At 38.3% G+C, this 15,980-nt stretch overlaps 1 protein-coding gene across 1 annotated transcript in view; it reads right to left on the minus strand.

Moving 5' to 3' along the window:
* LOC113047764 (exocyst complex component 4-like) overlaps positions 1 to 15,980 on the minus strand; it is a 91,796-nt gene that overhangs the window by 21,252 nt on the left and 54,564 nt on the right. The window contains exon 11 of the mRNA XM_026209039.1: positions 4,878 to 5,097. Coding sequence (XP_026064824.1) covers positions 4,878 to 5,097 — 220 coding nt within the window. The remainder of the gene's footprint in view (positions 1 to 4,877; positions 5,098 to 15,980) is intronic.

Genomic DNA, 15,980 nt, shown 5'->3' on the forward strand with positions numbered 1-15,980 from the left:
TATGGAGCGGATGTTTCTGTAAACATATGCCCGCACATTCCCTGCAGAAAATGCACTGGAAATATACTAAAATGGCTTAAAAAAGCAGTTCTCCTCAAATTCAGCTCAGGTTAGTCTAAAATCCAGAACTTGGTCTGCTTTGATGCACCAGGAATGACTGTATATTTGGCCACTTTTCACTTGTTTTAGCTCCACATGTAGAGATTAGCGTCAGTTCTTCAGTGCTAAAACAGGAGGAGGTGACGATGCCCTAAAGGACACAAGAAAGAGTGCAAACTACATCACTGTCAGCTGAAGCTTGATAAATTCCATCAGTTGAACTGAAAGGACTGCGGTCTTTTGAAGTAATAACATGAATTTGCCACATAAATCTAGATCAGGTCTTGAGTCGGCTGACCAATGCATACAAATGGAGGTTCTCAAACCGCAGGTTGTGAAAAGAGGTTAGAAGGGGTCATGAAAATGATTTATTGTCATCAGTGAAAACGCTAAATTATTCTATGGCTTCCGATGTTCAAATTTCCTGTAACTTTGTAAAAAAGAAAATGTTGCTTGACGGGCAATGAAGCCAACAGTGACACAAGCGTTCTCCATTATATGCATGTGACCTGTGAGAGTCCTTCTGTATCAGTTTAAAAAGCTTCCCCTATCCCATTCCATCTTTAAAATAAAAAGGCAGAAAATAAAATATGGACATAAATTCCAGATGAAATGTAAAGAAGTCAAGTGTTCCGGCAGCTCAAGTGGTAGAGCATTGCGTAATCAAGCACAAGGTTGGGGGTTTGATTCCCCGGGAACACATGTTAGGTAAAAATTGATAGCCTGAATGCACTGTTAGTCACTTTGGATAAAAGCGTCTGCTAAATGCATACATTTAATTTAATTTTTTAATTTAATTGCCGGCCATTATTTAGATCCTAGTGCCTCTGTACAGAGAAGAGTACAGAGAGCTAAAAAAAAGTCACTCAAACCTGTCTGTTTTTGTTTCTGCGGTGGAAGTCCCTAATAAAGGCCCACACTGTCTGTGCCACACCGAGCTGAGCTCCGCTAATGGAGCCGAGCACTACAGGATGCCAATCAACAGAAAACTCACACACACACAAACCAAATATACACCCCCACAAAACACAGACCCTACAAACAAAAAGGTCACCCTCATTAGTTCAACTCTAGACTGATGTGTAGGGCTGTGTGTGTGTTGACGGTGAATACAGTGCGATTGAAAAGGTCAGCTTCATTAGCAAAGCGCTGGTGGCCGCTCAAGTCCACGTTTCACAACGGCATAGACAGACAGTAAATCACGTCGCTAAAAACAGACTCGTGAATAAAACACATCCTGGAATATTCTGACAACATTATAGCTGTAGCCATGAATTCCTGCCTGAAATATCTATACTGAGACCTCATTTGACTGAAAAGACTTTCTGGATTTAATTCTGGATATCTGTAGATTCCGGGAAAACAACGGCACTAAAATTTCGGAATAGGAATAATGTCAAAACTTTTAAGGATTTTTAGGTTACATTTACAGTATGAATGTTTATAATTACAAGGTTATTTTAATATTATTTATATAAATATATTTGCATTTTATTAAAGTATTTATTATCTACTAGTATTTAATAGCTATAATAACAACTAATAAAATGTTTCTTTTTATATTTCCAGTGTTAATTTTAATTGTTTACACTTTAAAAGTTTATTTGTGTGCTTTTGTCATTTTAAATCATGCTTTTTTTATATTTCTATTTAGCTTTAATTTGATTTTACTTCAGCTTTAGTTTTCAACCTAGACTTATTTCAGTTAGTTGCCGAGGTAACATTATGAAGTTTCATTTAAGTTTTGAAGTTTTTCATCTTTATATTTAGATATGATTTTTATCTCATTTCAACAATTGTTTATAGTTTTATTTCACTATAACAATACTGATAATAACAAAACATAATTCTCAGCATGCACGACTTATATGAACAGTAATCAAATATCTTTTTCAATACTTTGGCAATTTTCCACCAACATGCACAAGCATTTTTGTAAGGGGTGTCCGGACATGTGGATCCTGTAAACAGCAGCGTAGATCCTGTGCTGGGGAAGATTAATAGAGCCAATCTCCAAACAAGCTGCACAGTGACCCCCTCAAAACATTTCTAATGAAATGAATCAATCAGTGTGCCCCAGACCTGCAGATAGCATCAGTGGGACAGAACAGCAAAGAGAAAGAACCGGAGAGGAGGCAGAGCATGGATAGCCGGGCCTTCTGATATCACTGGTCTTGTTGTCATACGAAACCGAGTGAGGACAGCCAACTCGAGCTTCTGGCACTGGAGTGCTGATAGCAGGGGCTGTTTATATTTGAGCGAGTCTTGTGCTTGAAAGTGCAACCAGTAATGCTAATGCAGTAACACTTCCCTCTGCAAGACAACTCTAATCTGTGCCAAGAAACCATTCTCATTACAACACAGGAAAAAATGTTTGACTGTTTTTTAATTACGTTTAATAATTAAACTAAATGTCTCCTCTCAATTAAGAAAAACAACCTTTTTCCAAATAATCAGTAAATAGTCGTCTATTTTTAATTGTAAGCAAATTAAAGCTTGTGATTAATATACAGAAAATAAAAACTTTTAAATGTTGATCTACTTTGAAGTTCATTTTTTCAAACATAAAAAAAGGGTTTCCAAAATGGTGATGAAATTAGCTGAAAAACATGCTTTTTTGTATTATAAATATGTGTGTGTGTGTGTGTGTGTGTACAGGAAGAAAACAATATGACAAAAAGTTGATATGTTGTAAAAATGCTGACAACAGCAGACAGAAAATCTGTCCTGAGAGCTCTTCCTGTGTAGTACTGCAAGTAAATGGGAGTGGGTGTTAATGTGTGTGTATGTGTTAACATGGTTCCTGATGGCAAAGGGCAGTATATTTAATGTTGTGAAACTAAAAGAAAAGCCCCATTCCCCACGGATCAATGCTACACTTCTCCCAGGCTGATTTCTCATAAAACACCTGCTTTAACATCCGAACCATGGCACCTGGAATACACAGACTTGCACCCATAAACACACACACACACACACATCTCGCTGTCATCATTTCCTTGACCACAGGAGAGCACTACTTTAAGCATCATTTGTCCTCTCCAATCGCTCTACAATGCATCACAGTGGCAATAGACAATCTGGCGAGAAACCTCACTCAACTTCATGGCTTCTCACAGGACGGATGGCTGTTCAATCTGAGAACAGGGTCAATTTTAGTCTCATACCTTCTCAATGGCACACTCTATTGAATGCTGGGAGCTGGAAAACTAAACTCATACTCCTAAAATAGCGTTAGAAATGAAGCTGAAGTTGAGTTTTCCATATATATTTTGTTGTCAGGAAAAAAATTTATCATCTACTCACCAAAGCCAAATCTTACCCACATTTGGTGCTTGGCAAATGCCGATGGATGTGAAGCAAATGCTTTCTGAATGCAGTGGTGAACTTCCTTCCTCTGCGAAGTTCAAAATCAACAGGCACTTTACAAAGTCTGTGCACAAATGAGAACACAAACAACTTCCCGTACTACTACAGCTCTTCATGAAGGGCTTTATTAAAGTGCCTCTGAAGAGCAAGATCTCTTGTTCCTTCAGCGCGTCTCTGTAACACACACAGACAATGACCCAGGAAACGGTTCTACAGCAGGGATGGGATGGGACGTGCCACATGAGCTATCAAGAGTAAAGCTGCGGCACCTTTGATTGAAGGTAATAAAAAAGAAAAAAATCCCAAACAAAAGGGCATTATATGGAGCTCCCGCTATCCAGAGAGTCGCTCATTAGCCCAGCAGTGTAATTAGCAAGATGCCGCAGTCCTCATTAAGGAGAAATCATAATCATAAACAAATGGCTGTGAGCTTTTGCTGCCTTCCCCTCTGTAATGAACCGCCACTGTTCTCCAAATGAAAGCAATGCTAAGACGTAAACACAAGAATGCACAACTTGGAGAGACTTGAGATGACAGGTCTTAGTTTAGAGAGTAATCAGGCCCATAACGGCTCGGATCTGAGTTATAACAGAGCGCCAAACTAATCACACTCAGCACGAGTGCATTCTTTCTCTCATATATTTGCAAAGAGAGCTTCTCGTGAGGGTAATTGACCAGATCATGGATTCAGAGAGCAGGAAGACATCGAAATAACTCACAATTGCACATGAATACACTCAGGAACAAACAAAAGCATGCAGCTAAACATTAAAAGACAATATCTTTTACACAGCTTCTTCTAAGGCTGTACAAAATATAATTGAACATATCATAATCCTATATTTTAAAACTATTCTGTAAGGAGTGTTTAAACTACAACAAGAAGCGAATACTAGAAAGGTGAGAGGAGAGACAGCACTCATTCCCTTAGATGATGAACTTAGTTGATGAGCACATTCTGTGTACTCCATGGCAATAAAAGTGTTGCACTTCCTTTGCCGCCAGGACACAACCCTGGGAGAGATGGACAGCTGGCAGCTGGTCACCATGGTGCCCTGCTGTGTGTTATATAAACTGCACTTAACTGCTGATTCCAGGTCAGCCAGGATCAAACCCAATTTCAGTTCCAATTATGATGTAGGGTGATATGGGGGTATGTGGGCTACCGGGAGAGTGAAGGAGAAGAGACGGGAAGAGAAGAAAATAACCTTCCCCCTCTGTGTAAGTCAGATGAGAAAACAATCAGGCTATAGGCAAATACTGTTTAGCAGTCTAATAAACGGATTGACTAATAAAAAAGAAGTAGAGCATGAAGAATCAAGGGAGAAAAGAAGGCTGTTTTATTTTTGAGTGAGTATGTGTGTGTACTTATATTATTAAATGCCAAGAAGTTTCTTAAAACAAGATACCTGTAGAAGAGGTCTTTGAACTCCCAGGTTTTTCATGGTGTCAGCGCTGGCCAGGATCTTGAGCGGGTCAGATACTTTGGTCACAGCCTCAATCTCCTTATTGGTCTCGGTGCGGACCTGGCTGAGGAACAGGTCGTTGATGTAGTAGGTTAGGAAGGTGCGGAGCTGACACTGCTTGGCCTGAGCTGGACCCATACGGGACTCGATCTCCTGAATGAACCTGGTGGCACGCAGAAGACAAAGCATTTTCATTCAATTGCAAAAACGACGTCTATGTAAGGTTTGACATAAGCCGCGTTTCCACCGCAGGAACTTTACCCAGGAACTAGGGACTTGGTCCGGTACTTGGTGTGTTTCCACCGCAGGAACTAGGAACTAAATAAAAGTTCCGGGTAAAAAAATGCCCCCTAGAAAGTCCCTGCTGGCGAGGTGGTACTTTTTTAAAGTTCCGGAACTTTCGGGGGCGGGACTTTGGCGCTAAACATGCTGATTGGTTGAGTTCACGCAGCATTGGTTGAGTTCAACCACCATTTATTCGGATCAACATTTTCAAAATATTACTGTTATTGTGTCATGAAATGTAATTTTAAAAGTATTTCAGGCGAGAATGTAGTTGTTTGAAACTCAAATCTGTTGTTTATTTATAAAGACAGCGCCTATTTAAAAATGTGTTACGCCGATCTCGTAGACGGTGAGCTCCACTCGATCAGCGGGAGCTCAGTCCTCATGTATCCGCCGAGAGCAGCCTCTCCTGGGATAGACCTTCTGATATGTGCCGCTGGCTCTGATGTGTCTGTAGTGGTAAAACATAACATATAATTCAGCTGCGGGGTAAATCTAACAGGTTTTCTTTGGTCTGTATTCAATTTATCTATATGTTAAAATGAAAATAAAAAGGCAAGTCTATATAATATTTCTTTCATTGTAATGGCTGTATATAACGTTACACTTATCCCTGAACTAAGTACATTTCTGCAGCTGTTATTATGTTTAAATGAAAATGAAAGGAGGCAATGGTATTTTATATCCTATTTCGTTTTATTGTAAATATACTGAGGGGAAAATTGCAGTAGCCAAAGCGATCTGAGTTCACGCAGCATTGGTTGAGTTCAACCACCATTTATTCGGATAATTTTCAAATATTACTGTTATTGTGTCATGAAATGTAATTTTAAAAGTATTTCAGGCGAGAATGTAGTTGTTTAAAACTCAAATCTATGGTTTATTTATAAAGACAGCGCCTATTTAAAAATGTGTTTCGCCGATCTCGTAGACGGTGAGCTCCACTCGATCAGCGGGAGCTCAGTCCTCATGTATCCGCAGAGAGCAGCCTCTCCTGGGATAGACTTTCTGATATGTGCCGCTGGCTCTGATGTCTCTTTAGTGGTTAAACATAACATATAATTCAGCTGCGGGGTATATCTAACAGGTTTTCTTTGGTCTGTATTCAATTTATCTATATGTTAAAATGAAAATAAAAAAGGCAAATTTATATAATATTTCGTTTCATTGTAATGGCTGCATATACACATTTCCCTGAACTAAGTACATTTCTGCAGTTGTTATTATGCTTAAATGAAAACGAAAGGAGGCAGTGGTATTTGATATCATATTTCGTTTTATTGTAAATATACAGTAAGGAAAATTGCAGTAGCCATGACGAGCAGACTGAAGTTATCAAGTATGCTGCTGTTTATAGATTTACCGGACATGCGTCGTCGCGGACATCACACTCCCGAGAGGAATGCACAAAGTCTGAACCAACTACCGAGGATGCACGTCCAAAATCAGCGTACTTTTTTTTTTTTTTTTAATCAGCGGTACTTTGTATTGAGAAATGCGCGCAGACCTACGTCACCAGTCTATTTGCCTAATCTACCCGGTACTTTACACCGCGGTGGAAACGCAGAAAGCAACAGATCTGGGGGGAAAAAAGTTCCTGGGAAAAAAAGTTCCTGGTACAAATGTTCCGGGTAATTTCGGTGGAAACGCGGCATAAGTTTGTAGATGTCAGAGCTGGGGCTTAGTGGTTAGAACATTGTGCAGTGGTGCTGATGTGGAAAATGTGGGTTTGAATCCAACCTGTATTGTATTGTCTGGCATCTCTACACTTTTGATTAATTTTGCATTTAATTTAGAAATTAAATAAATAGGTTCTTATTACAAATTATATTATTATTATTATTATTATTATATACAGTGGCATTTTGTATTTATATATTAAAATAATTTAATATAATTTTTATGTCAACAACAACAATTTTCTGTTCAAGGTTACAATTTACTATTGAATCCCAGATATTCAGAGTGGCCTCAAACTTGAAATACACACTCAAAAGCACCATTTCTGGCTTTTAAGCACTGCACATGCACCATGTGTGTCAGTGAGGGAACAAGACAGGTGTTGAGCAGGGATGGGTTGTTGCCTACGGAGAGACAGAGGCTCATAGATCAGCAGGAACGCTGATTTATCACTACAAGACTACAGCTGCACAACCCCCTGACTCTAAACACCTCCCTCAGCACTGCACAGCCAATTAGTCAACCCAGCAGAGGGGAGCCCATCCACACATGTGCACGTGAATGCATGTTTGTGTGAGTGTGTGTGTGAGAGAGAGACATTAACTGAAAACATGGGAAAGCCATCAGTAAGCAACAAGTGTACCATGGAATTTAGTAAAACACTGCCATTACAAACTTAAAAACTAAAATGCCAATGGCACTTGTGGCCATTAAAACCTTTGAAATATTTTTATTGTCTCACTATGTTTCTTTAAAAAACACTGATCCATGTGGGATAATTTCTAAATAATTTATTTCACCTTGGTTAATTAAAAAAAAAAAATCAGTGTTAAGTATGCACAATATATTGGTGCTGAATTGGTTAATGGCTAATATTAAAGATTTTTAATTTAAAGTATTAGCTGATTTTGGATATTTAATTCTGTATGCTCACTTCTCCAATATGCAGTCTTTTACATTTATATTTCCTTTTTTTTATGTCATATCACAGTGATACTCACAGTATTAAGTATGCACAATATATCAATGCAATACTAGTTATCGGCCGATATTAATCATTTTTAATGTATCCACATCAGCCGATATTGGACACATTTGGATTACCTTTGCATTCATCTAACACTCAAAGTTAATACAGTATTTAAAAACATTATTAATTTTATAACACCAAATATTTGTTTTTAATACGGTATAAAATATTAATGGCTAAATACACTTAGCATTTTAAAAGATTTATTTTAGTTTTGAAGATTTATTTTTTATTATTTAGGGAAAAAAAGTAATTATTGTTGTAGGTGATAGCATGAAAATAATTAAATTAAATTATATATTTATCGGTATTGGCCAGAACCTTAAAAATGGATCATGCCTAATCAGTACAACAATTAATCAGCACCAATGACCATTTAGTCAAGCTTAAAATGTAAAAATTAGGAACTATAAACTTCCAGAAAGAAGATGTGGTACAAATTGTATCATGTAATTGAACTGTCCCAGTTTCAATTTCTACTGTGAATCACATAATTCCGCAGCTGGGACTGTATATGAAATATGGCAAGGCTTCTCAGGACCCCCTTGAATAATTTGGCGTGGCTTCAAACTACAGAAAGATAATAGCTCAATCTCCACTTCATTATGTCACCAATTTAAATGTCCTCTATAAGAATTATTCACACCAGATGGTGTCTCTTACTTTTGCTCTCACTCATATAATAGAAACACAGCGACCCGTGCACACAGTGACACACAAACACATATGTTAATATTTCATTCCATAAGTCGGTCTGATCACTGGTCTTATGAGGTAAATGTAAGGTGACAGCTGCCATAAAGGCTCGTTGGCTCTCTCAGATAATCAAGTTTTACGTCGTCCTTATTCAGAAGAGAAAAAGGTGTCAGGGATATCGTGAGCGTGACCACATTGACCGTCATGGCAGAAGTGTGTGTTAGAGGAAGACCCACAGAACAGCCTTCGAAAAAAAGCCAATTAACTGCATGAAAAAACAAAAAAGGTTGACTGTTGCCAAAAGATATTCCATATTGTCCATTTTTTATTTATTGTCACGTTTGCAATCTTAGTTGTCGTCCGGAGGCCTGCTTAAGTGCTAATCAAATAAAATCGCAGACAAACTTAAAATTGTTCATGCTACCGGGCATGTAGTAAAACACTCTCTGTTTGATCTATATGCATGCTGCATTAGGCAGGCCTGGAGAAGTAGGACGCTTCTCTCTGCAGTTGCATATGATGTGTGAACAGCATGTGAGTGTAACCAGGCTTGACTGTGCTAAGAGATGTTAGAAAATGGAGTCAAGAGGAAGAGGATGGAAAAAGAGAACGAGGACAGTTCCCAACTCGATTCTGTCCTCCCATCGCTGCTTGGGTTCAACAGATGCCCTGCTGAGAACAGCCACTATGACAACAGTAGAAGAATCCATAAATGCCACATTCTCATTGCTCATTAGTAGTTAACATAATAAATACCTTAACTACATTTTCACTGAGTATGATAAACTGCAGATGATAGACCATCTATAGATCAGAGAAGCCATTCATTACCAATAGAGAGTCACACAGGACTGCGTGGAGATCAGATTCTACATGGATTAGGGATTTCTGGATACGATTACACCATTACAATATATTATGATTGCGAATTGAAACAGTAGTATCCAAAGGTCGCAGACAGCGAAAAGACAACTGATATGTGACTACACCGTAACACACGTTGTTGTGTTTACGAGTAAGCATCGGGTGGAAAATATGATGTGAGATCAGAGCAGGATCAGCCACTAAAGTGAGCCCCCCTCAGAGCAGGATAAGATGTCTGTAAGAATAACTCACAGATAATAAGGGGATTATGGCATGTAATCAGAGCTGGCCTTCTTTATGTTCTTCACTGAAATACAATTACTGCTGTGTGATCTGGACATAACCGTTCACTGACCGATGATCTTAATCCATCCAGAGGAGAACCGAATTGAAACACTATCAACATTTGACGAGGGTCCAGACGATTAGGAAGAATGATTATAACTCTACTGTGAACAAACAGAGGTTTTAGCCTGTGCATGGTCACAAGATTTATTATTTCCATTTCTCACTCTCCCAATTAGGGATATGAATAAATTCTAACCTCAGTGTTTATCATAGATGAGCATATTTGGGACCATTTTGTAATCATAACCAACCAGAGCATCCTACTGTAGCAAATGCATCCCACTGTGAAAAAAAAAGAATTCAGAACACTTTAGCTGTTGCATAGCAACACAATAGTAACCATCCATAACATCCTAGCCATGACAACTAAACTACCAAAAAATAATAATAATGGCCACTGGTCTCTACTGCAGTGCTTAGATGAAGCAATAGAATGTGATTCCTCTAGATCAAAGCCCTCATCCTGTAGACTCTCTCACAGACGAGAAACATTGCACATGCACTGAGTTCCCAGTTTATTAGCACCGACTGCCTCTGATTGCGCTCAACAGCATCTAATTAACTGTTATTAGAAAGCAGTAGTCTGTGCCCAAGGCCTTCGCTGGATTAATGTGTGCAGAGTGCCATGCCTGTGAATACACACACACACACATACACTGAAAATGGTATGTCAACAACTTCTTGTACTTCTCATCTCCGAACCAATTACAGGCCCAGTAATTAAACCATTCTTGTAGTATGTATCTGTGTATTATTGAATATTATTGAACGAAAAGGTGAAGCATAGTGTATATTCTGCTACAACTGGAGCAATTCAAGCTTGAAGTAACAAGAATTCATGAATTCAGAAAAGTGTTATTGCATTTAAAGCTAATCGGAGTGCAACAGAACAGAACAAAATGCAGGGGCCTTGAAATGCATTTTGGTTGTAAAATTGTTGAAAAAGGTCCATCTAGTGTAAATATACATTAAAAAAACATAAATGAACAAAATGAATAAATCAAAAACACTAACTCGATCGCAGAAATCTATTGCGGTGGACTGCATGCCCTTATTAAGTCTACAGTATATTCAATCATATGGACCAAAAACAAACAATATATTAGCAATATATTGACTTCAAGTGTTTTTCCTCAGTAAATATTTTTTTTTAGCAAATTTGTACGATTAATTAACTCAATCAATAAAGACGACCTTTCCATATTTAATGGATACTTTTACCATGTCATATTATAACAAGTAGAGGACATTCACCACATGGACAATGAGAAGTCACCTTTCAATGATCATAAAAAATATTGCTGTGTGGGCTGATTTTATGGAATTTACAGACCATAATTCATTTATTTAAACATAATATTGCTTCAAAAGCAGGTTTTAAATGGCTGACGCCTAATCTCAGTTACAAAGCCAATAATGTATCAGTCAAAAAAAGAGAGGGTTGCATTCTGTAGGTCTCACATGGTTAAATCTATGTAAAGACTATTTATAAATGAGCGTGAAGAGCAAACCCCTGGTATACTCAAATGAACCACTCGATGGCAGTATGTCAGTTCTCTGTGTACATACCTGTGCAGTCAGTTCTTCGGCCACCTTAATGAAGGGAAACTGTCTTTAGAAAGCATTAAGATTCCATTTATTGGGTTCCTACAAAGACACCGTGAGATAAATGAATACATCTAACCCACACATACACTAACATGCTCTGAGACCTCCTGCTGTCTGCTGCAGATCTTACACACATGCGCACACACACACGTTGTCTCACCAAAGGTAGAGAGATGGGTGAAAGACAGAAATGACTTATTGGAAAGGATAGGACCAGCACGTTAATTAAAACTCCTGGAGGCGGATATCAGAAAGCGAATGTGGTACATTGCGGGAGTTCCCAAGTAGTTCACGTTCCTTCCTCCTGCTCGGTCTCTCAAAGTTCCTCTTCTTTATTATTTCCAAAAACAAAAGTTGCAAACCAAAGAGAGCCGTTTGTAATGAGCTGCATTGCTAGTGGAAAATCAGAAATATTGTTTAGGGCCGATCCAGAGGGAAAGCAGTGTTTTAGGCCAATTAAACAAGGTGAAATCTATCACATGAAGACGACCAGGAGCTTGGATTCCCGCAGTCAACAGGAAATGAGATCGGCTCGTTTGGCTGACATATCCCCATGGTGAAAAATCACCCTTCCTGATTCACTTTCACGTTCTTTGCTTTGCCTTTTTGCACATTTCTCTGTACCCCCCCCCCCCCACCTCCCAGAGTCTTTCTCATTCTCTGTGCTCTGTTTCTGCACATACACTTGCAGGGAAAAGGGTATGTGAGGCTTTGACCTCAAGAAAGCAGTTTAGAACCGAAATTTCAAGAACACTGAAACAGTTTTGTAAACGGAAATGGTGCCAAAATTTTCTCCTGACCGTTGTCAGATCTGCAATTAGAAGAAACGTTTAGCTGAGGTTATTGGAACGTTATCGAGAGGTCAAAATGGAAATTCTGCCAGCATTTACCCACCCACGTTGTACAACCTGTATGACTTTCTTTCATTCTGCAGAAAAATATGATACAATGTCAATGGGGACCAATTTTAGACTACAGTTTAAAACATCTTTTGTGTTCTGAAAAAAAAAAAAGGTTTTTGGAAGAACCCACCTTGCACTGTGAACTGGTATTTGCTTAAGCAGACTGCTCCCTAATGTTGATGGTGACAATCAGAGAAAAGTATGTGAACCCCACTGGATGCCACACTACATTATTCCACCTCCAAAGCTTAATGTGGCTTTTACAAACACACTTCACTGCCTCCCCAAGCAGCACACTGCACATCTGGACTGGATAATAGCCTGTCAGTCTTTTCTCCTCTGAAAGCATTTGTTTTCAGACGGCTGTTATTACTCTGCATGGTGTAAACGAGGAAGGAAACTCTGCAAATTGAGCCATTAGAGCAAAAGCTGGGAGTGGCCTGTATGGGCAAAGGCATCACGCACAAGGTGATAACAGCGTGTGTGTGTGTAGAAGCCAGAAAAGGGGAGGGCAGGCAAGTGATCGTGTGGTTAAAAGGGTGAGAAGTGTTGATTGACACACTACTGGCTTAACAATTCAACCCCCTCTTGGGATCGGGTCTAATCAAGCTCCCTTTCAGGCCATAAAATAGGCGAATCACTAGGGCCCATTTAAACTTCCCTCTTAATAGAAGCTTTGACTGTTCACTAAATAGTAAAGAGGGGGTTCTGGAGTTCTATATAGCCAATAGTGCAGACGGGTCTTCATTGTATCCTTATGGGCGAAAGGGATTCTAAGCACTTTAGAGCTCCTTCAATTAGAACTCAGCGTCTTCTACTGAAATAACTGTAAGTGCTCCAACGTTCCAGTTCCTTGGGGCTCTGCTGAGGAGAAGAACTTAATTAAATCACAGAGGCTTTGCCAAAAGCACGGCCCAGGGTCAGCTTTATGATTTATGTGCCGGCCGTGAAAAACAGTGAAGGCTGGTCCTCTGAGCTGACAGTAGAGACCGTACAAACACGTGAAGTCAAGAAATGATCTCTGCAGAGCATCATCTGAACTTTAGAAAGTCTGTGCTCGGTAACACTTAAGTCTGGCGTTGGTGTACAAACACTGGATTTTGGCAGGAAGAAGTTAACACTCTTTTACAGCCCATATAATGTCCTCTAATGACATCCGCTCTTCTGCATTAGCGCACATTACAGAGAACTACAGGCAGCAATAAGTACAGTATGTTTATATCTAATCAAGCTACAGTACAGAGGGTTCCAGTTACAGACAGAATGACAAAATCTGTGATGCACTGAAAAAAAGGCATACATTCAGATTTGAAACAACATGATTTCTTACTTGATTTTTTACGTGGTTAAATTATTCCTTTCATGGCTCCGAACTGAAGAATAAAAAGTAGAGAGCCATTGGTTTCTAAAAAGTAAAATTTTGCAAATAAACTGCATTGCATGTATATAAGAGAATCGGAAGCTGTTTGGATCCAATTGGATACAGAAAAAATATTTGTGCGTGTTTAAAAAAAGTCAAATAATTATGATGATTATAATTCCAAAATGTCACACACCTTACCGTTTTACTGCCAAACAAAATTGATCTGCAGCTGAGTTATATATATATTTCATTATGTCTTTTAGTCCAAGCACATTTAAAACAGTTTTCACATTTCCCTCACATTTCCCATTACCCTTAAATACTTTTTTTTTCTTTTTAGCAATTATTATTCCTAATTTTTCCTTCTACTTTCTCTTCCCTCAGTTTTTTCTTTGTGATAATACCCATCACCAATGCATAAAAAATATAATAATAGTCAGAACAATAACCACTATATACCTAAACACTTTTTCATATGAAAAAAATATATATAGACAAAAACATCCACATATTCATATCAAACTCTTGAAATGACACCTAAATCCTAATAAGCAATACAAATCATATTAAAACTAATGCATTACAGTATTAAATTAAAAGATAGTTTGAATTATATAAAGGTAATTAGTATATGTATTCCTTTATTTTATAATTTATACTTCGATTTTAAATGCACCCATATCTTTCAAAACTCTTACTCTTAATTTCATATGTAATCCTCTCCATAGTGTACTTTAGAGAGTAAATCTAACCATACATTTAAAACGAGGGATTCTTGCCTTCTCCAAAATAATGTTATTGTATTTAAAGCTTTAATTCTCAGTATTCTAAATAACTATAAATCATCTTTACTAAGTACTATATTTTGTATCTTTATTATATTTGATTTTTTTTTTTTTCTTCTATTACCTGAATTACTTCTGTCCAGAATTATTTTATTATTTTGCAAGTATAAAATATATGAGCATAATGGGTCTTAAGTTCAGCACAGTTTCTCCAATATGCTGAATAAAAGTGATTATATTTGGAAGATATTTCTGGGGTTTTAAAATACCGCATATTAATTTTCCAAGCATACTCCTAGCCTATTGCCTGGTTCATTATGAATCAGACACAACCCAAAATGATTCAGTGAGGGATTCAGTTGTGAACACATAGTGCTTCAGTGATTCAGTTACGGAGTGAATCTTTTTCAAACTGCTGACTCACAGCAATTCTGAAACTGTTCTGTGAAATCTTTTCAATTGACACATTAAAAAAAGAAAAGAAAACAGTCTATAAAATACATGAGTGAAATGACATGATGGAAGCACAAAGAGTTTTCTAGACTGTCAACAAAGAATAGAATTCAAAAGATAGCTAATTTTCTTTTTTTTGACACATACTGATAGGAATATGGGCTCTTTTTCTATTTCTTTCATCAATCGCCGGTGCACATATAGTAAAATAGAAACCAATCTACAAGTCAGGAAGCCATTTTTAAAATCGGAATAAAACAGTAAATCATTATTTGGTTTCACACTCCATAACTCACTTTTTACAAATCCCCTCTCTCTCTCTATAAGGCAAAGAATCGTTCTCTCAGTAGGCATTTAAAATGGTTTGAGGTATACTGGTGGTTGATTGGATGTGAAAAGAAAACAATGAAATAAATGGGCCGAGATGGAAGGAGAGAATCGCAGGGCTCTGAAACAAATACTATGTTGTTTGGTCACAAGGGGGGCAGAGGGCAGCTGCAAGATTTGGTTAAATTCAGAAGGCGCTGCTCAAAAAGCGACCTATTAAAATGGCATTCGGTGGCGTCTTCCTCGCTTTTTCCATCGGAAAGAGGCGAGTCAATCATCAAATGCGCTGTTGCCTGAGGCTAAATAATATGGTTTATATTTGGCTCAGTGAGATTCAATTGCGACTGGCGAGGTCACCTCTGCTCCGAACTGTCATATATATGATTCACATTCGCGTGCAAATGGTCAGCGTGTCTGGCTTTCGCAGGTATTCAAGAGCGCAGACGTTCACAGGCAGCTGTAGAGCATTTGGATGAGATAAGGTGACTCTCTCCCTGGAATGCTAAGCTATCTATCTTTGAGGGCCTGGAGATCACCTGCAGAGTGAGAGTGGAATAAGGGAATAACCTTGATCGAGATTTGAACTTGTTGGGTAGTTTTGCCAAGGGTGAGGCTGTGCGATTGTCTACGCTCTCCGCTTTATTCTAATCCAGATCAATGAGAAACACAGGCTTCCAGGAGTTGTGGCTACTGGGAACAGGAGGA

This window comes from Carassius auratus, chromosome 29, assembly GCF_003368295.1.
Source record: "Carassius auratus strain Wakin chromosome 29, ASM336829v1, whole genome shotgun sequence".
NCBI lineage: Eukaryota > Metazoa > Chordata > Actinopteri > Cypriniformes > Cyprinidae > Carassius > Carassius auratus.